The 22,783-nt window shown below is 35.1% G+C and overlaps 3 protein-coding genes across 3 annotated transcripts; 2 read left to right on the top strand and 1 right to left on the bottom strand.

The window, feature by feature from the left end:
- The first annotated feature begins 10,512 nt into the window (after positions 1-10,512).
- On the top strand, positions 10,513-14,924 carry LOC114753273 (dehydrodolichyl diphosphate synthase 2-like). The gene is made up of 3 exons (XM_028941945.1): positions 10,513-10,995; positions 14,034-14,101; positions 14,299-14,924. The coding sequence occupies exons 1-3, from the start codon at positions 10,549-10,551 to the stop codon at positions 14,744-14,746; spliced, it is 963 nt and encodes a 320-aa protein (XP_028797778.1). The 5' UTR covers positions 10,513-10,548; the 3' UTR covers positions 14,747-14,924.
- Positions 14,925-15,976: 1,052 nt separating this feature from the next.
- Positions 15,977-18,753, top strand: LOC114753274 (E3 ubiquitin-protein ligase AIRP2-like). Its single transcript, XM_028941947.1, has 5 exons — positions 15,977-16,394; positions 16,989-17,139; positions 17,307-17,373; positions 17,522-17,741; positions 18,246-18,753. The coding sequence occupies exons 1-5, from the start codon at positions 16,327-16,329 to the stop codon at positions 18,454-18,456; spliced, it is 717 nt and encodes a 238-aa protein (XP_028797780.1). The 5' UTR covers positions 15,977-16,326; the 3' UTR covers positions 18,457-18,753.
- Positions 18,754-18,892: 139 nt separating this feature from the next.
- On the bottom strand, positions 18,893-20,474 carry LOC114753272 (ammonium transporter 1 member 3-like). Its single transcript, XM_028941944.1, is given in 2 exon segments — positions 18,893-19,114; positions 19,116-20,474. Coding segments are annotated over 2 exon segments (1,398 nt in total). The 5' UTR covers positions 20,427-20,474; the 3' UTR covers positions 18,893-19,027.
- Positions 20,475-22,783: the final 2,309 nt, after the last annotated feature.

Raw genomic sequence — 22,783 nt, 5'->3', positions numbered from 1 at the left:
TTCGGGCTGAAAAGATCAATCTTCCTGACGAGTTCATCGCTGGGGTCCTGATTGAAAAGCTACCAACCTCATGGAACAACTACAAACAACAACTCAAGCATAAACAGAAACAATTGTCGCTTACCGGCTTGATCACTCACATCATCATTGAAGATACCAACAGAAGGACAATACAAGCAGCGAAAGAGAAAGAGACGGCTGCCAAAGCAAATCTAGTGGAAACAAAACCACGCAACAAGAGGTACGACCCTAACTCAAAGAAACAGAAAAATAAGAAACCTGATTACAAACCCAAAGGCACTAACTCCAAATTCAAGAAGAAGGGCAATTGTTTTGTTTGTGGCAAACCTGGACATTATGCAGCACAGTGCAGGAAGAGGGCTAAGGGAAGTTTTCAAAAGGATGAAAATCCTCCCAAGCCAAATGTGAATTTGGTTGAAGGAGATGACAGCGACAATGATGAAGTAATTGCTGCAATGCTTTCTCAGGCCCTCCTCATCTCTGATGTGAGAAAATGGGTGGTAGACTCTGGGGCTACCAAGCACATATGTGCAAACAGGGAAATGTATACCTCCTTCGAAGAAGGGGAAGATCAATTTATCTCGCTGACTCCCGAACTGCAAAGGTTCAGGGAAAGGGAAAAGTGGTGCTGAAACTCACATCTGGGAAGTCTCTAGTGCTAAATGATGTTCTGTATGTGCCCGATATGAGAGCAAATTTAATTTCTGTGGCTCTCTTGGGAAAGGCTGGGGTGAAAGTGTCATTTGAGTCTGACAAAATTGTGATGACAAAGAACAATGTTCTTGTGGGGAAGGGTTACTGTAATCAAGGTCTCTTTGTACTGAGTGTCGATATGAATGATAATGCATCTTCTTCTGTTTACTTGGTTGATTCTTATGATCTATGGCATGCTAGATTAGGGCATATTAATAGGAAATATATCAAAAGGTTGCAACACCTTAAATTAATTTCTGAAACTAAAAGTAATAATATTGGTAAATGCGAGATTTGTGCAGAAACCAAAATGACTAAAAAATCACATTTTCCTACACAAAGAGAGACTGAGTTATTGTCATTAATACATACTGATTTAGGTGATTTGAAACAAACAGAGACTAGAGGTGGTAAAAGATACTATATTACCTTCATTGATGATTTTTCTAGATACACTAAGGTGTACCTGTTAAGAAATAAAGATGAAGCTTTTGAAAAATTTATCTTATATAAGGCAGAGGTAGAAAATCAACTAAGTAGGAAAATTAAAAGAGTTAGATCTGATAGAGGAGGAGAATATTTATTACTAAATGACTTTTGTGAAAAAGAGGGAATAATACATGAAGTAACACCTCCTTACTCACCTGAATCTAATGGAGTTGCAGAAAGGAAAAATAGAACTTTAAAAGAGATGATGAATGCTTTGCTTGTGAGTTCTGGTGCACCTGATAACTTATGGGGTGAAGCTCTGTTATCTGCTTGCTTTTTACAAAATAGAATACCTCATAGGAAAACTAACAAAACACCTTATGAGTTGTGGAAAGGTTTTGTACCTAATCTTAAATATTTGAAAGTGTGGGGGTGCCTTGCAAAAGTTTTATTGCCTGATTTTAAGAAAAGGAAAATTGGTTCTAAAACTGTTGACTGTATGTTTATTGGTTATGCTCAACAAAGTGCTGCTTATCGTTTTTTAGTTTTGAATCAAAACACAATTACTGAAACAAAAGATGCTGAATTTTTGAAAACATTTTTCCATTAAAAGTTGAGCATATTCCCAAAGGTGTTGAAAATCCTTCTGCCTCTTTCCAAGAAAAAACAAATCAAGTTTTGACTGAAGAATTACGGAGAAGTAAAAGACAGAGAAAGGAAACATCCTTTGGAGATGATTTTTACACATTTTTAGTACAAAATGAACCTAGAAACTTTTATGAAGCAATCTCTTCTCCGGATGCAGAGCTTTGGAAAGAAGCAATTAAAGATGAAATAGACTCCTTAAATAAAAATAAAACTTGGGTTTTGGTAGACTTGCCTTCAGGAGCAAAACCTATAGGTTGCAAATGGGTCTTTAGGAAAAAATATTTTCCTGATGGAACCATAGATAAATACAAAGCACGGCTTGTAGCTAAGGGTTTTACCCAAAAGGAAAATATTGATTATTTTGATACATTCTCTCCTGTTACAAGGATATCATCTGTTAGAATCCTTATTGCTTTAGCATCAATTCATAAGCTATTTATACATCAAATGGATGTTAAAACAGCATTTCTAAATGGTGATTTAGAAGAGGAAATTTATATGGTACAACCTGAAGGGTGTGCTGTTCCTGGGCAAGAAAACAAAGTATGTAAGTTAGTAAAATCTCTATATGGCTTAAAACAAGCACCCAAACAATGGCATGAGAAGTTAGATCAAGTTTTAATGAGTGGTGGTTTCTCTACTGTCGAAGTAGAAAGATGTGTTTATACCAAAGTTGTGAATAATGATTGTGTGATTATTTGTTTATATGTGGATGATATGCTTATTTTTGGAACTAGTATAAATGTGGTGCTTGAAACAAAAATGTTTCTTAATTCAAATTTTGATATGAAAGATCTGGGTGAAGCAAAAATAATCCTAGGTGTTAAAATCACAAGAAATGAAAATGGCATCTTACTTTCTCAGGAACATTATGTTGAGAAAATACTGAGAAAGTTTGAACATTATGATGAAACTCCTTTGAGTACCCCTTATGATGCTAGTGTGCATCTAAAGAAGCATAAAGGAGATCCGATTGCTCAATCTATGTATGCACAGATTATTGGGAGTCTGTTGCACTTGATGAATTATACCAGGCCAGACATAGCATATGCTGTGTGCAGATTGAGCAGATATACTCACTGTCCAGGCAGTGAACATTGGGAAGCTCTGAAGAGATTATTACGATATCTGAAGGGTACCATGAATTATGGTATACTATATAGTGGATTTCCCGCTGTATTAGAAGGATACAGTGATGCTAATTGGATCTCAGATTCAGACGAGACAAAGTCCACTAGCGGTTATGTTTTTACATTTGGTGGTGGAGCTGTCACTTGGAAGTCAGCCAAACAAAGCATCATAACTCGATCCTCAAGGGATTCTGAGTTAGTTGCTATGGAATTGGCTGGTACAGAGGCTGAGTGGTTGAAAAACTTCTTAGCAAATATCCCATTGGGAGACAAGCCAACGCCATCAATATCATTACACTGTGATAACCAGGCATCAATAGCCACGGCCAAAAATAAAACATTTAATGGCAAAAGCAGACACATTCGATTGAGACACAATATTTTAAGGCAGCTGCTAAAGGACGAGGTGATCTCAATCGATTTTGTGAGGTCAGAAATGAACCTAGCAGATCCATTAACAAAACCCCTAGGGAGGAAACAAATTATCGAAACATCGAGGGGAATGGGACTAAAGCCAGTATGATTACGACAGCGATGGCAACCCAACCTTTGTGATTGGTGATCCCATGAAGAAGGTTCAATGGGTAAGAACAAGTCGCTCGTTAGTACTGCTAGCACTAAACCAAAATTACTAGTCCCTTCCTATGATGTGTGAGAAAGTGCTAGATTGCATATTGGAGGGTTGAGCAAAGCTCTTAATGATTTCAAATCCTACGGGATGGTGTATTCAGTGCAGGTACACTTAAATGAAATCACCTCTACGAATGTGGAGTGGGGCCGCTCCTATGAGATCATGGCAAAATCTCTAGAGCATTCGTTATGCACCAGGCACGCGCACGGCCGTTATAACGCGCAAAACCGTCGTTAACAGCGGAAATGTGGGGGTATAATCTGACTTTTAATGCCTCTAGTACACGCCGAAGAGATGACAGTTCATAGAAGCAGGCTTCACTGGCATCTCTGTGTACTAAGTGTTATCAGTCTAGGTCTAGTTCATAGTCGCAAGAACCACTAGATACAATGATTATACCCATGTGTGTAACTCTGGCTCTTTATTTGACACATGTGGGGGATTGTTGTGAAATAATGCAATATGTGTGTCAAATAAAGTCCCACATGGGAAAGATGAGAAGAAGTCTAAGTGTATAAATGAGATCAAGCATCCTTGGGGGGGTAAATGGGCCAAGAGGGAAGTGGGCCTCGCGCACACAACAACAGGCCACCAGGAGGGAAACGCAGTTGTAAACCGGCGATTTCCCCCCCTGCGCGTGAATTAAACGCGGTAAAGCCTCATTTTACGAAAATTATTTTAAACTTTGTTGAATATTTTTTAATAAAATTATGCTTACCAGAAAAGCCTTATTTTGGACCTGTTAAAAGTCAAGAGGCTTACTGTTTCGTTTTGTGGCCGACCGGACGCGTCTCGCGGGGTGTAGGCGAACGTTGTGTGCACCAACGTTCGTGCTGTTCCGTCTCCAACGGAACCTTACGTTGCTTCGGTCGTACCCGCTCGGCGAAACAGAGGGATGCGTCCTCCGGTGATGTGGCCATTCGCGCCTATATAAGGGACTGTCCAGGCAGCGTGATACAACACTGTTCCATCCTCTTCCTCTTCTCTCCCGCTGTGTTTCCTGTTACAATCGCTTTCGCTGTTCTGCTACCTTGCTTCGCAGGAAGGGTTCGTTTGATCCTGGGGAGTGCCGCTGCCTGTTACACCAAGGGGCTGCGGAATATCTCTCAAGGACAGTGTCCTTGTGACGCGACTCGAACCGGATTTGCTGTTCCTAATTTGCTGCCGCCAACAAGATATCTCCGTCCATTTAATGCATAGTGATCCAACTTCTTCTTGCCACACTGGGCAGAGGTTTGGATTCGAATCACGTTACGTTGGTCTTTAGTGCACCATTTCATTATTGTTTAGCTTGTACTTGCTCATTCAAACAATTAGCAAGCTTATAAACTGGCAAGTAGATGGACCACAAAATTTAAAACATGCAAGTAGTTCATATTGTGATGCAAATTCATTCTTGTTATGCTTTTGATCGAGCCGTTCGGGTACGCTAACGAACGCACGGTGATTATTGAAACTAGGGGTGTTCACGGGACCGGGACAGGCCCGTCCCGGTCCTGTCCCGGTGAACAGGGACGGGACAGGGTTTTAGTCTCGTGTCCCGTCCCGTTCCCCTCCCCTTTTTTTAAAAAAAAAAATACTATAATTTTTTATATGAAATTTTTTTATGTTATAATGCTTATTTTTTGTTAGGCTTTTAAAGATAAAAACATTATAAAAAATATTATGTAGAAAGCTCAATTATATAGTATAAAAAAGGTGTAAAAACAATACTGTAAAAAAAATACAATAAAAGAAACATTATATAATGGCTTTATGAATTATTTTATTGAGGAAGGAGATATTGTTCAGATAATATTACAACTTAAGAGTTAAAAATCACTATAAAAATTATTATTATTATTAATAAGTAAATTGAACAATCTAATAATTATTATTAATAAATAAATTTTTTTTAACAAAATATCCTGGGACGGGATAACCCCGTCCCGCGTCCCGTCCCGGTCACTGTCTCGTCCCGTCCCGTACTTGTCCCGTCCCGTCCCGTCCCGAACTCATCGGAACCGGGACGGGACGACCGGGACGGGACAAATTAAACACCCCTAATTGAAACTGCGGAAAGACAATTACAATAGTCTTGAGAAGGAGATCAGACTGAGTCAAACAATAAATATGAACAATTTTTTTAAGAAGTATTTAGATGGAAACCAAATCATGATTTTAGAAGTGATTTGACAGTATAAAAAGTAAATATATGAAAGAATTTTTCTCGATTTACAAAAAAAATTTAAAAAAAACAATTCTAAAAATATCCAGATATCCCCTTAGTCTAATTCGCTACATTGTGACAAGAAACTAGTTTTTTTTCCCTCAATCTTTTTGCATTAAAGGGTGTGTTTGGGATCACGGTAAGGATCTCGAACTGACTTTTTCAACGGTAAAAGTAGCTTTTTGTTTAAAAGAAATGTTTGAATTTACCGTGAAGAGAGATGGACTTATACTAGAAACGGACTTTTTTTCAGAAGCTCTTGCCTTCAGCTTTTCCACTGCGATTGGTAAATAAAAAAAAAGCTTCTCCACTACACATTTCGTGGGGCTCATGAGTGAGGGAGGAGAGAGAATGCATGACGTGAATTCTTTTTTTTCTTTTAAATCCAGCCAATTGGTTTTTAATATTAAAAAAAATTATTTTTTAAATAATAAAATCATTTTTAAAAAAATAAATATTTGAATGGACACTACTATCCCGAACACACCCAAAAACGTTAGGTGGATGCTGTCCATGTAGCATGGAGTCCGACAAGCAGTATGGGCCCTCGTTTCTATTGATTGAATGCCTGATCTCCCTCATGTTTAAAAACAAAACAGGATTCAGTGTAATGAAAAAAATCTAATTTTTTACAATGCAAAATGAATTAATATTTGAATTTTTATTAAGAAAGATGTTTATATTTAATGTCTAATAGTATCTTAAACAGGATGGCTTTCAATAAAAAAAAAATCTGTACCTGGCAAAAAAAAAAAAACAAACAATACTATTTAAATGATATTTTTAAATTTTAATATATGGTCTTCGGATGTAATTTTGTTTTCTTTTTGTTATTTTCAGCACGTAAAGGGGCACGGCTTTGGGGAGAACAAGATAAGTACGCTCAGGCTATGTTTGGATTGTAGTTAGAAAGGATAAAAACTCCTAGAAAAATGTAAAACTGAAATTTACAACTGAATTGGACACAAATGGTTGTTTGGTTGGGATTTTAATCCCAACCAACTGTTGGTCTTTAATTTTAGTTAGACTTAGTGGAGGAAAATCTAATTTTTTTAATTTCAAATTACAATTTCAAACGGTAATAATTTCAAACGGCATTAGCATAGTGAGTTTTATTTAGACCAGATAAATTTTAATTTATATTTATTTTTGTCTATTATATATATTTAATTAATTATCTATAATATGTTTTTAAATTTATGTACGATGTGTTTTCAAATTTTTCTCTGTAACAAGTATTTTTATTTTATAATTTCACAAATAAACTATTTATATTTTATCATAATAATTTTATGTATTTTTTAAAATTATTATCATATTAAAAATATAAAATTTCAAACAAGACTATTCAATAAAGTTCATGCCCTTTTCAGTTATTTTACAACTAAACTAATTTTTCTATTAATCATCTAAACAACTTTCAACTTTTTAAATTTTTATAAGCACCTATCCAAACATAAATCACATTATACTAGCTGACTTTTACTTTAATTTCAATTATAAAAATCAGTTTGATCACAAATCAGTTTTGTCCAATTTCAATCTAAATACATTTTTGATTTTTTGTGGTCCATATTTGAATATCGTCGAGAAGGTTCTCTTCTCTTCGTGGCTTTTTGTCGCAACTCGCAAACTTCCACTTGCATGTGACTTGAGAGGCTGCCGTCAATTGCGGCTTGCGTCTCTCCCTAGTCTTTCTAAATATATTTTCTCCCTCGCCAGATTCATTTTTTTTCAAATATAAATATTGCTAGTCCATTTATCGTGTGATGAATGGAAAGCTTAAGCGAAGATATACTATAGACAGACAAAAAAATGAGACTCACATGAAAATATGGAGTTATTGATTTCAACAGTTTTGGATTTTATTGCGGTTGGTGATTTATTTTCCTGTCTTAATGGTTGCTCTCTATTATTTTAAGAAACAATTTTATTTCATTTTTAAGCACAAGGTGCACAGCCTAAATTGATGTGATGTAACAAAATGTTATGTAAATCAGTTTCGTCTATAAAGGTATGTTGATTTTGATGTTTTCTTGATGAATGTTATATGGAATAACAACGTATAAGATAATTTGCATTAGTTAGTAACCTAGAGAAATAATAAAAATTTATATACATATGTTTAAAACAAAAATAACATAAAAGAAGTTGAAAATTGTAATATTCTAATTCAGGCACATGAAAGTTCAAAATCTCAAAGGAGGAAGTAGTGTCTTGTCTGATATTTTGTGAATGTAGTCAAGTGACAATGATGTCCTTGTATTATTATTTTTTTATAAAAAAATGCTATCAATTTTTTCATTATTAATACATTTCTTGTCATTAGCTATTTAATTTTTGTTATTGTCGATTCACAACTTATTAATATACGACTTTTTGTTGCCAATATATTTCTTATTATTTGCTATTCAACACTTGTCATTATTAGTTCACAACCTGTTAATAAACTTTTTCATAGAAGGATATTTTTATTATTTAATTACATTTGCAAAATATCCGACTAGGCATCACTACCTCCCTTAAAATTTTGAAGTCTTAGATGTTTAAATTAAAATATTACAATTTCTAACCTTTTTTTTTAATGTTATTTTCCCTATGTTTTAATTGGATAACCAAAACTAATTTATCTACCAACCAAAAACCTATGTCTTTCATCAAGTTATTTTAACAAATAAGAAAAGGTTAATTAAGACAAGAATATTATAAGAAGATGAAGTCATATTTATTATAATTAAATAATTTATTTAGTTTTATTAATATATTTTAAATTTGTCAAGCAGCTTTGACATTAAAAATAAAAGGAGTACAAGAACAAGATCAGAAATTAATCGAAATTACAAAAAAAAAAATAGATTTTCTTTTTCTACAGGTATATTATTTTAAGTTTTCCCTTGTCTTTAAAAATTTTAAATTCAAAATATGTGAACCAAAGCACCGATAATGATGCTCAAGTAACTGACAAGAAATTAGCTCAATCGTTTACTTGGGTGATATTGGAAACACAGGCCTTCCGTCAAAGTGGGGCCATTCCCTGCCAGCCATTTGATGCTGAAATTCAGCAACGTGCGAGAGCGAATTACCTCCTTTTTCTTCTTCGCCAAAAGGATCTGGGATCGTTCGATTTGTGCAATGTGCAATTAACCAACTATCCAACTTTATCCTGTTTAATACGTACATCTTTCAAAACAAATATTTCACTCAAAAAAAAAAAAACCAAATGGTCTTTTCCTTTTTTGTCCAAGCATTTAACCAAATAGTCCGAGGCTCAAAGTGTGCAAGGAGGAATAAAAACTACCCCCTTTTTCGACAAGGACTTTTCGACCTTTGAATTTGATTATATGTTATAGAGCGGAAAAATGAATTATATATCGGTCTGCCTGGTGCTGTTAAATATCCAATATAAATAGTATTATTTTGGGTTATTAATATAAAAGTTTGTTTGATTTTTATTTTGGTCTTAAATATAAGATCCTAATTCACTTTATCTCTCGTATTTATTTATTTTTTTCAAGATAGCCTTTCTGATAATGGTAGTTTTAGCCAATAAACTTAATTAGCAAATATATTTTAGGAAAGACAACATATATTTGTTACAAATAACTAACTTAACTTATTTTCTTAATCTCTTCAAATTAGTCAACTAGCTTTTATATTTAGGACTGAAGGTAATATTTGATTGGTAAGAGTATTTTAAAAAAAACAACACTTATTTATTACAAATAACTAACTCAATTAGTTTTCTTAATCTATTTAAATTAGTTAACTAATTTTTATATTAAATTGAGGACCGGGGGTAGGTCATAGTAGTAGTATTTGAAAGGAATTTTAGGGCAAATTAAGATTTTATAATTAAGACCAAAGATAGTATAATACAAATAATTAGAGCAGACTTTATACAAATTAAAGCGCGTGCATGTCCATGTAATTTGATTCACAAATACAACTAAATTTATTCAAGTTACGCTATTTACCAATTATAAACGTATTTCGTAATATAAATGATATTACAAAACAGTTTTTATATTTAGAATCAGAAAAATATGACTTTTTTTTTTTTCAATAACAATTTGGGTCTAAGGAGACTTGATATTACTAGACTATAGTGTGGAGAGAATCCACTTATAGTTGACAATTAAATACTTCCGTATAATTTCATATCATTTGATTCTATTTTTTTTGCATATCAATTTGCAGTGTAATTAGATTTATTTGGACGTAGTATAATAATGATGCATCATGCATATTATGATACTAGATTTGGAAAAAGATATAAACAGATTTTTTTTTTGGCTAACAAAACAGAATCAAATGAAAATAGTAATACCAGTGGTTCTTAATATAAGAGTTAGTTGACTAATGTGGGTAGATTAAAAAAATTAGCTATGTTAATTATTTGTAATAAATAGATATTATTTTTCCTGAATTATCCTTGCTAATCAAGTGTATTGATTAGAATTATCATTATTACAAGGACTTTAAAAAAATCGATAAATATGAGATACAAAATAGATTGAGGTCTTATATTTAGAATCAAAATAAAAATCAAATAAACTCTTATATCAAGAATAGGAGGTAGTATTTTTATAAGCGAATATTCCACTACTCCGGCTTTCACACTAATTTTCCCAGAATGAAAATTTATACCCCGAGTTGGTTCCGTTTTGCATTACTTGTTGCCACAAGATTCTTTTATAAATAAAAGCCCACTCTCAGGAGCGAAGCCAATCTTCAACGTCTTCGTGGCGCCAACACAAGCCTTGCTCTTATTCCCGGCCAGGAGTACCATGTTCCTGCAAAGGCTTCCAATTTCAGCTGAGAATATAACTCCTCTTCCCAAACCTCACACTCTTTCTTCTTCTCCTCGTTCCCAAACACACCGATACCCTTCCCTTCCCAGTGTTACCAATCTTCGAAGTCGCACTCTCGCCCTCGCTTCGCAAAAAGCGGCCGTCGAGGTTCCGGGCGAGTCAAGCGACGGAGCCGTCGGGTCCAAACTCTCGCGGGAGCCGGAGCCGTTGCCGCCTGAGCTGCGACCGGACCTGATACCGAAGCACGTGGCGGTGATTATGGATGGAAACGGGAGGTGGGCTAAGATGCGAGGGTTGATGCCGTCGGCGGGTCACGAAGCCGGCGTGCGGTCGCTGAGGAGGATTATCGAACTATGTTGTAGTTGGGGGATTAAGGTTCTGACGGTTTTCGCCTTTTCTTATGATAATTGGGTTCGTCCAAAGGTTAGTTCCGTCTCCGCATTCGTTCATATTCATTTTCGTCGGCAACTATCTGTGTCCGAATTTATTCATGGTGCCGTACTTCTTGATTCTTTATCTGGAACAAGCTTCACGGGCACGACCTTTTTTTTTTTTTCCGAATTTTTAAATGAAAATAATATTTCAAACATTTCATCGACCCGGGGGGAAGATCCATTCGACTGTGGACCGACGAGAACTAGGAATTGGTATTCTTCAAAAATCAAAATCGGTCAATATAATACTATCTCCTATTTTTATTTTTAATTTAGTTCTAAATAAAACATCTCAATTAATTTTATTTTTATATTTATTTTTTTAAAAAATAGTCATCATAATAATTATACATATTAAATATTTATAAAATAATATTTAATTAGCAAATATATTTAAAAATATATATACTTATTACAAAATACTGGTATTATGTTTAATTTTTATGGGCGTTGAACATATTGTGTTCAATTTTATAATATATGTATACGCACATGTTAGTGATTTCGTTAGGAAAAAAATTTATAGCTATGACGGAGGAAGTGAAGCTAGTTGCTGTATTATTAAAGGATGAGATGTCGTTGGCCCCAGAAAAAGGGATGAGGTGTTCAGAAATTCCACGTGGTAACATTGTATTGGAAAACGCTTAAGAAACCGTACGTAATTTTCTCCAATATAAAATAGCCCGCGGTAATAGATACTAGTAAATAAATACTCCTCCGGTCCTTATTATAAGACCCAATTTGACTTTTTATTTGGTCCTAATTATAAGACCCAATCCATTTTATCTCTTATATTTATGCATTTTTTTCCAAGATAATCCTTCTAATAATGATAGTTTTAGTCAATATACTTAATTAGCAAGGATATTTTAGGAATGACAATACTTATTTATTATAAATAACCAATTTAACTTACTTCCTTAATCTCCTCAAATAAGTCAATTGGGTCTTATAATTAGGACCGGAGGAGTATTAACAAAGTGTCAAAGTTATTATTTTTTAATTTAAACAATATGATTCAGTTTTTTAAAATGTTTAGTCATGGTTGTTATAATTATTTTAATTTAAATGTAAAATAATAAAACGATAAGTATGAATATAAATAATAAATGTTGGGAAATAAATTATTTATAGTGGTCGGGCAAAAATAAAAATATAGCAGAGAGAATGTTCAATATATATATATATATATATATATATATATATATATATATAGCGGAGAGAACAAATTTCTGGTTTCCAAAAGCGGGTGCAGTAGTTTGGTGCAAGAATCCAAGGAGGTCGTTGGCATGTTAATTGCTAGTTGACTTGTGAAGTGAGTTCAGTACTTCGTCTTTTGTTATTTTTCCTTCCTCTCATTTTTTAAAAATTTTTTTTTGGCTACTAGAGATATTATTGGCTACTCAGGGAGTGTTGGATATCACAAATTAAGATAAACTCATTTACATATTTACTTTATATACCGTAAAAGTGTTTTTAAAACTGTAATTTTAATTCCATCCAAACACTCTCTCAATGTGAAAATCTCTTTCGAGAAAAATTTGAATCTTAGCTCGCAATTGTGAGAGAGTGGTCTTTTTTGTTAGACCCGGGGGTTGTTTGGATGAAACCAAATCATAGTTTAGAGAATGATTTATGGAAAATAGATTTTGGAAAGAATAGATTTTGTGAAAAAGTGATTTTGAGAAGTAAGACTGTTTGGATAGTTGTTATCAGAAGCACTTTTTATATATACAAATTATTAAAAAAGACATAAGTTAATATAATAATTACATAAAAGATAGATTTTATGATATATTTTAATTTGAAAAAATAAAATTGTTAATAATACATTTTTTACTAACATAATTAATAATACATAAGATAATATAATTAATAAATAATTAATATGTGTATATATATTTATAAGATATAAAATTAAATATGTTTATAAAAAATTAATTGATGGATGTTGAAGTCATATTATTGTTGAGATCTACTCTGACAGGCACAATCATACTCTCCAATTTGAGTAAGAAGTAGAATGGATTCACTTCTCCTAAAACCATGGTTTTGGACTCCAAAACCATGATTTTGACCCAAACCATAGTTTCAGATTATTTCTCTAAAATTAATACTGTTTAGATGATATCCTACCCAAACTATGGTCTTGAAGAGCACCCAACAGGCCCCTGTTCCTACTGGTTAATCTTTTCTTTTTGCGATTGTCTTCCCCGTATTGGCCCAACAAGTTAGCAAGCCCCCTCAACATGTGATATTACGTTGGGTTGAGCCTAAGGTGGTTTTGTTTTTGCCAGAGGTTTGAGCCTAACATTAGACGAGATGTTTTGCACTGGGTTAGTCTGGTGTAGTGGTGTTGTTTTAATTTCTTAGATTTTGTTTATGAATATTGATCGATGTTATCAGGTTGTTTTATCTAAACATTTTAGGTGATAATCTAATGTTATGAATATCGTCAAGGCTTTTACGATTTTTTATTTCTCAATTTTATTTTCCAATAAATTTCTTAATTTGACGTTATTTAAAATGATATATAATTATTCCTAAGTGTTCATTATTTTTGAGAATATCAGTTTTAAGCCCAGCATTACTTTTTAAATGAGTATGATGAAATTAATTATAAATTTGTTTTTAAATATTTTTATCAAATTCTCTAGCACTCTAACATTGATTGAATGAAAAACCCATAATTCTTACTCCATCCAGTTCAAAATATAATATAAATTTTATCTGTTTAGATTTATTGAGAACTTAGTTAAAATCAGTTTAAAACAATATTTATTTTTTTTAAATATGTCTATTAATAAAAAGAATGAGTAAAAAATATAATAAATAAATTAAAGAAAAAGAGAATATATGAATAATATTGAAAAAAATTCATTAAATGATTAGACAAAAATAAATTTTATTTTATAAAAAAATTAAATTCTTCTAACAAAATTTAGCTTATATTTTAAAGCGGATGAAGTACTACACTATGTTTTGGAGGGAGTGGCTTTCTGATGTTGAGATTGGATTGTGGTGCAGGTGGAGGTTGATTTTTTGATGAGCCTCTTTGAAAGAACAATAACCACAGAAATTGATGCTTTCAAGAGGTAGCTTGTGCCAACCTAGCCAAAATCTTTTTCATTAATTCCTTTCTATATCAATTAATTATTACACAAATTTAACGTGAAACAAACAAAACGATAACTAATCTTTATTTAATTATTTTATCTTTGTAAATTTATTATGAATAACCAAATAATCAAGGTTAAAAAAAATATGTTATTCTTATTTTGGTATCCTGCAGCGAAGGAATTAGAATTTCTGTAATAGGAGACACAACAAAACTCCCAGATTCTCTACAGAGAATGATAAAATATGCCGAGGAAAACACAAAGGAAAGCTCTGTATTCCAGTTGATAGTGGCAGTTAGCTACAGTGGCAAATACGACGTCGTGCAGGCATGTAAAGCCATAGCGGAGAAGGTCAAAGATGGCACTATGGAACCAGAAGACATAAACGAGAGCTTGATAGAGCAAGAACTTGAAACGAATTGCACAGAGTTCCCAAACCCAGACCTGATGATTCGAACGAGTGGAGAACTAAGAGTGAGCAACTTCTTGTTGTGGCAACTGGCTTACGCAGAACTGTTCTTTGATCCGTCTTTATGGCCTGATTTTGGAAAGGAGCAGTTTGTGGAAGCTTTGGCTTCCTTTCAACAAAGGCAGAGACGCTTTGGTGGGCGCACTTCATAGTACTTCATGATACTCAGTTATAAGACGATGTTAACCAAATCAGGAATTAAGAAATCTTAGTTAAGTAATTAAACTTGTTTTAAATCTGTCCTTGTTATTTTAATTGAATCTCTTAGTTTATGTAAAATTAATGGCTCGAGAGGGAATAATAAAATTATTATGAATAATCCAAGGATAACTGACATGTATGCCGCATCTTGTTATTCGTGTTGAAATTTTATCTGAATAGCTGTGAAATTCTTACAAACTCCATGCCGTGTCATTCAAACTCTTTTCAACAAAATCCAAACACAGAGGGTAAAAAAGGAAGAATACTGAAAAAAAGAGTAATGAATATGTTCATTAAAAATTAACTAGTTTATTTTATTTAAATATTCTTTATTTTTTGGTATTGTGATTTCACATATGGACGGCATGGTGGTGCAATAGTACCGAACAATGTACTGGGTACTTTTAACTTGAGGGGAGAATTTCCCCCGACAACGTTGGTAAGGTAAGAAAATCGATGCAGAAACTTAAGGGATGTTTGGCAAGATAAAAATCAAACGAGGGAAAAGGGAGAGGTGTTTTTAACTTCACAGACACATTCGGCCACACTATTTTCTAGAGGGAGCCAATTCCAGCTGTTGAACATTTTCCCTCATCCGTGAGAAGCCTGCTTCCTCCCACTCTTGATGGGAATTAATTTTTTAAGGTACGAAATTCCTAAATGGTCCCCTTCATCTTCCCAGATCACCTTACAATTACCACTCGATCATCTTCTTCTTCCTTGTTTAATCGTCTGTCTCCATACATTTGCCTGTTTGTTAGCTGGTTTTCAACGTTGCTTGCAGATCTTCTCTCTCTCTCTCTCTCTCCGTTTTTTCCAGGGCCTACCAAAATATGCGCATGATTGGAAATTTTTCTTCCCTTCCCTTTTTTCGCACCAAAATACATTCTACCAAACGGATCATTAAAATAAAGAAGGATTTAGGATAAGGATGGCCGGATGAGTCGCCTTCCCTTCAAATAAAATAAAATATCCAATTCATCCGCGTCCTGATAAGAGCAGACCATAACAAAGGTGTTGTTATTGGGCAATATGGTCTTTTCATTGGTCGTCAGGTAAAACTGCAAAACATGGGGCCGCGCCATTCGGTTTTGGCATGCCGGACATGCTCCGCTCCAAAAGTCACCAATCATATCTTTCCACGTAATCCCATCCTGCCCGGTTGCTGAAATCATTGGACATGTTTCAAGCGCCTTTACTAGGCTCCACCACAGAGAATCTCCGGCTCTTCCTCCTTCGGAAAACAAATCCTGTCCTATGGGGGTAAAATCGTCAATGGGCAATATTAATCTCAAGCCTGGTAATCTGGTATTCATTATCGAGGAGGCAAAACCGGGACCGGTGTTGGTGGACTCAAAGTGCGTTGATTATATAGTGCTTCTTCTTGTAGTGTGGGAAAAAGATTCTTTCGTAATCGACGATCTCCTTCTTCTTCTTTCTCTCTCTCCCTCTCTCTCTTGCTGACGCATTGGGCTCTGCCATTCTCTTCGTTGTATATCTTTAGTAGTAGGCAGAAATTACTTCCCGTGGAATGGGGAAATCAGCGTTTCATGATTCTCTAAAAGCTCTGGAAGCTGATATTCAGTACGCCAATGATCTGTAAGTCCTTCTCTGTTTCAAATTGTTATGAATTCTCCTTCTCGGGGTAAATGGTTATTACTTTGCTTCAGAACTCAGCAGCTGATAAGGGAGCTCAGAAAATGTAATCGTTTGACCGAGTGTCCATGTTGCTTTAAAATGTTTGAAATCCGATGCCTGACCATGAACTGTTTTAATTCCCGTTCCCTGTTTCCCATCGGTAGAATTGTTCACCTATTTTTTTTAAATATGTAAATTTTGGTCCGACGCTTGTGAATTGCAGGCTGCAGCCTGAGACGACCTGGGTTTTTTGGGCCAAAAGTAGCCTTGAATGACTTTTTATTTATATGTAAATGTGATTTTCTGTATATTTGCTTGCACTGTTTTTTATTCGAGAACCAAATGGTAACAAGTTTGCACATGGGGTATACTGGAGCTTGAAACGGGTCTTTCCAGGGATAAGTTATTTAAATATGAAAAGTAATGCAAATTAATGACACATAAAAACTGTAGGGAGCTCTTTTCCAGGTTAATACAAATATGATGAGCGCACTTTATTTCATCCGAATATTATATTTAATGTCTATGTTTCTCATTATCTTGTTATTTTTCCAGGTTATTAGGGTATCCGAGAGATAAAGATGGAGCATGCTTTCAAATGAGACTGTCATACGGTCCAGGTGCTACCTTATTTCTTTTTCTTGTTCAATGGGCGGATTACCACCTGGCTGGTGCTCTGGGTTTACTGAGAGTTCTAGTTTATATGGTATATGCCCTTCACAGATCACACCTATCTAATGTATCTGTTTTTGATTAAATCTGCTTTGCTTCATTTGTCTTTGTCAAAGCTTCCTGTCATTGTCTATTTGATTTTGTTTTACTGCATTTTCCATATAATTTAGTAAATGTAGTGGCATGATGGGATTAATGCAGACCTATGGAGATGGGAAGACCACCATGTCAATATATGAAAGGAAAGCAAGCATTAAAGAGTTTAACTGTAAGTTCCCTTTGGTGAAAGATGAATGAGTATTTCAACTGTATGCCTTTTGCTCTTTTTCGGGCGGAATTACCTCCGTTTCTTATAGTATCGTTACCGAACATACATATACTTACACCTTTTGCTTTGCCTCTTTCCTGGCATACAGCGGTTATATTTCCTGCTTTGTTGCAACTTGAGAAGGGCATCACAGATTTGGAGGAAAAGAAACAAAATGAAGTATATGCTATTAGATATAAGAAGAAAGAAAAACAATCAAAATTTGACGTGGAAAGAGAAGAGGAGTGTGGAATTTGCATGGAGGTGAAGGCAAAAGTTGTGCTGCCTAATTGCTGCCATTGCATGTGTTTGAAGTGCTTCAGGGATTGGTAAAATTCCTTGTCTCTTTCTTTCTTATCCCTCTCCGTGTTAGATTCCTATCTCATATCATATTGTGTCACTGTCATATTATGGCATCATTCTTTATGTTTGCTAATTGGAGTTGTCCCACCTGTGATATGTATTTTACAGTCTGTTATTCAACATTAATAACATGTAAATCTGAAAGAGAAAGGATGTCAGTATGTTACACTTCCCTGAGATGGGAATTGAGGGATGTTATCGATATTATGAATTTCTTATCAAATTTTTATCATTATTTTTGTAATCTTGGATCCTCTGCTTCACAACTAGTCCTATGAAATAATGTCATATAAGAGAGTAAGTGCTACTAGTGATAAAACCAAGCAACTAGGTTTTCTAAATATATAGACTGTTACACCCTGCACATCGCTATTTAAAACAATTTGTGCTTTGGATATTCTTTTACTATGTACACTGTACGAGTTACAGGACTCGGTGATGATTGTGTGCCTTTTGCATTGCCCCTTCAGGTGTGAGAAATCCGAGTCATGCCCCTTTTGCCGGGGAAATCTTAAAAGGGTCAATTCATGTGACCTTTGGAATTACATAGATGAGGGTGATATTATGGATATCAGAGCGATTTTCAAAGAGAACCTTAAGAGGTTGCTTTGGTACATGGAGAAGTTGCCTATTGTTGATCCGGACCCCACGCATGTCTCTTATGAACCCTGTAGGAGTTAACGGCTATATTTACAGGCCTCAAGAACTTTGCACATAACTGTTTCGCCGTACATGCCATTTTAGATAGTAACTGATTGTACATATTGTCCGGCTTAATGTTCATAGCAGTGGCTTCATCTTATGGTTCCAAGCAGGTTTGTGTCGTCTTTATGCTTGAAGTTGATAATATTTTATTGTAATGTAATGGAACAGCCTTCCAGAAGAATGGGAGGGCACAATATTTGCCTCAACTAGCTGATTTATCCTTGCGTTTCAGTTTCACACAAAAGCAATAGATGAGGAAGTCACTTTACAATCTCTAGGTGTGCCTTACGTCAATCCTTACTTATTGCCTTTATTTAAAATGGAGTGTTAGCAAAGTTCTGTACAAGTTTGAGTAGTAATCTGCTTAATCTCTACGTCCTTCTAAAAATATTATGGTGTGAAACTCAAGAAGTTGGATGTAAATGTAATAGAAGAGGCTGACGTTTGTGTGTGTTCAAAGGCAAAACAATAAGATATTCAAATTCAACTTTCTTAACAGTACAGCGCTTTGAAAAAATATGACTGCTAAACTGTTATTGAAACGTAATCATGATTGATTATCTCTAACGCGCATATAATCGGCGTAAGATAGAGGAACGTTTTCGTCGTGATGAGAATAAGCAGATCCTCCGTGTGGTTGAGATGTCAAGGCCTGTAACTTCATCGTCTTTTGAGATTCTGAGTAGCTTAAGCATGTGTAAGGCATAGAACAGAGGGCCCATGGTGATACTAACCCAGCCCAATATAGCCAACAATTCCACAATTTGGGCTCCAAGCAAGGCCCATCCACCTCCTAATAGAAGCCCATAGGGTCTACTCACCCCAGTCACACCTTTATCGTAGACTTGAATCACGAACTCCTCTTTGGCAAACAAGCCCGTGAATATTAAACCCCAAGCCCCACACCCCCCATGTAATTGGGCTGCCTCTAACGGGTCGTCATAGTTCAATTTTAGTGCCAATACGTTCAGCCCAATCAAGACCCAAGCTGAGACAAACCCACAAATAATAGCAGCCCATGGCTCAACCACGGAGCATCCAGAGGTAATAGCAACAAACCCGCCAAGCAATCCATTGCAAATGTCAAATGCATCCCAGTGACCAATTATCAACCGCCGGCCAAACAACGTGATGATTCCCGCCGTCGAACCAGCTAAGGTGGTCACGACCGCCGTTCGGCCAATGGACGTCCAATTACCCTCATCGGATGCGTCGGGATACGGCACCAAAATCTTATCAAACGAGCCGGGATTAAATCCAAACCATCCAAACCACAAAAGAAACGTGCCGAGTACCACTAGACTCGCATTGTGGCCTCGGAGCGGCACGGGCTTGCCAAATGCATCAAACCGGCCGACCCGTGGTTCTAGTATTAGTGAACCCCAAAAGCCAGCCACTGCGCCAACCATATGCACCACTCCGCTTCCGGCGAAGTCAATCGCACCTGAGCCCAGAAACAGATTGCTTGAACTCGTACTGAGCCAACCGTTGGAAGACCAGACCCAGTAGACTACGACCGGGTACACAAAGCCCGCAAGGAAAAAGCTGAATACAAGATAAGCACTGAACTGGGTTCTCTCAGCAATAGAACCACTTGTGATGCCCGCTACGGCTATGGCGAACGCCCATTGGTAAAGATAGAAACTGTAATCGTAAGTGCCGTTTGGAATGCTAACGAGAGCAAAGAGATCCGTGCCTATGAAAGGGTTGGAACTGGGGCCGTCGCCGTAGGCAAATGCGAAGCCGAAGAGGTAGTAGAAAGAGATGCTTCCGACGACGGCGTCTACAACATTAGTGAGCATAATGTTGACGGCGTTTTTAGCTCTGACGGAGCCTGCACAGAGCATGGCGAATCCGATTTGCATGACGAAGACGAGGTAGGCAGAGAAGAGAAGGAAGATGGTGTTGAGGGAGTATGCAACACTTTGCTCCCATGAAGCCTCCATGAGTAAGAGAGACGAAGAAGGGGCAAGAGAAATAGCAAGTTTGAGGATAACTTTATTTGAAATGATGCGTGTGTGTGTGTGTGTGGGCTTGGTGAGTCTGAAAAGTAGCTAGGTGCTGTAGAGAGACAGAGAGTGCGAGAGGGGAGGAGGATGAAGCACAGGGATAAATAGGAAGATTGGGGTGAGGTTGAAAGGTAGTTGGCCAATGGGCTAGCGGGTGTTCATTTAACGTTGACAGTTTGTGCATTCTGCTTCAGTGGTTCTTTACGGGCTAAGGCATGAGCGCGACTTTTTTTTTTGGGGGTGGTGGTAGTTGTGTACTTGTGTTGAGATTTATGGGGTGTTTAGCAGCCTCCAAACTATAGTTTCAAAAGTACTTTTTCGTAAAATGAGGCAGATTCTTCTACATATTTACTTCATAAACCGTAAAAACACTTCTGAAACCATGGTTTGGTTTCTATCCAAACACCCTTTTAAACAAGTTTTTTGCTAATTAGTTTTGCTGCCCAAAATCGAAAATCCTCTGAGAGAGACTGTTCCCTTAAAAATAACAAAATAAAACTAAAAATCACACTAAACTTTTATAAGTTTTGACCATGTATAAGCAACCTTCTTCTTTTAGGTTTTAGACATTGAGCTATATACAAATAACTATCTATACTATTGACATTGCAAACTAATTAATATCATTATATTGAGGTAAATGTTCAACAATATGGGAATTGTGGAGATTTTTAAATTTCATTCAGCTTTTGTGGTGTATACTGAAGTTGTTAATATCATTATAAACTTGTTAACCATGTTACTGAAATTGTAAAATTACTACTTTTTAAATTTTCAGAAAACAACAGACTAATAATAATAGAATAATATTAATATTAATATTAATATATTCTATTTAGTTAAGATATATTTATTATTATATTATTATTTATAAGTAAGTAAGAAAGTATTGAATAGATCGACGGATATAAATATTTGGTCATCTGTAATGGAAATTACATAGTAGGAATATAAGCTTGAAACATCTCCCGATTGGGTCTCAACTATGGTAAAGCGGTCATACTTCCTTCACCTAACTGAGAACTTGATTTAGCGGCTCTTTCCAAAAGGCGTGAATGTAATAAAAAACATCTCCCTGATAAGCTTCGCGATATGTTAAATACTATACCGAACTTATTATAGGGTTCAAAACTTATTAACAGCATTACTGAAATTGAAAAAAAGTTACTTTTTGAATTTCTTGAAAAACCTATGTTTAACTGCTATATTTAACTCTTTAATAGCATTACGAAACTTGTTAGCAGTTTTACTAAAGTTGTAAAAAAAATTTCAAAAAAAAAAAGTTGCCAAAGTTGTAAAAATGCCATATTTTTTATTTTTTATTTAAAAAACCTGTTGTTAAATGTTATACCGAAGTTGTTAATAGAGTAACAGAACTTGTTAACAGCGTTATTGAAGTTGTAAAAATACTACTTTTTGAATTTTCTAGATAACCTGTTGTTAACTACTATACTGAACTTGTTAGTAGCGTTACAAGAGTTATTAACTGTTTTATTGAAATTGTAAAAATTTTCAAAAAAATTATTGTTAGGCACCAGAGCTCTGGTGACGGTGGCCACCTGAGCTCTAGTAACCGGCCAGCTAGTGGGGGCTTTTGGTTTTTTAAAAAAGAATAAATAAAATAAATAGCAACATAGTCATTTCAGCAAATTTAAAAATACCAAATCGGTCACTTGTGCCTAAATTAGAATTTTGCAAATTCAAATTATTATTTTGATATTTTCAAGTTGAAGTATCATTTTTGTGTCATTTTCCCATTAAAAAAAAATCTCAAGACAAATAAAAAATTTCATTTCACATATTAAAAATTGTTATTACAAGTTGCTCTATAGTCATTAAACTTTTTAATAATTATATTGTTTTTTTTAGAATTTTATAATAATTCTCCCTGTGATGGAATGTCTGAACACAGAATGTTTCTTTAGGTCTTGTGACCCCAAAAAAAATCAGAAAAGCTGTGTTATTTTTCGCCCCAAAAAAAAAAAAGTTGTTCACGCTATATTCTGTATTTATCTTAAGTTGCTTAAGCACAGAGCGTATTGATCCAAGGTTTATGTGCGACCTGACTACCTTAGAGAGATATACATCGACACTAAAACAAAAGGAAAATAATTTCCGTCAAACTAAAATACAATACAAGGCCCATTACACTAGGCTACATATGTTTTGTTTTTCACGCCACTATGTCAATAAGGCACTATAGGTATCCATCTGGGTATGATGAAAAGCATTACTGCGTTCTAAGATTATCGCTATTTCTCCCACAGAAACCCTGCTAGTGAGGGAAGGCCTCA

Source organism: Neltuma alba, unplaced genomic scaffold, assembly GCF_004799145.2.
Source record: "Neltuma alba isolate B1F8T4 unplaced genomic scaffold, ASM479914v2 tig00007827_pilon, whole genome shotgun sequence".
NCBI classification, from domain to species: Eukaryota; Viridiplantae; Streptophyta; class Magnoliopsida; order Fabales; family Fabaceae; genus Neltuma; species Neltuma alba.
Note: the sequence above shows the minus strand (reverse complement) of the source record. Positions and strands in the feature narration are given on the sequence as shown.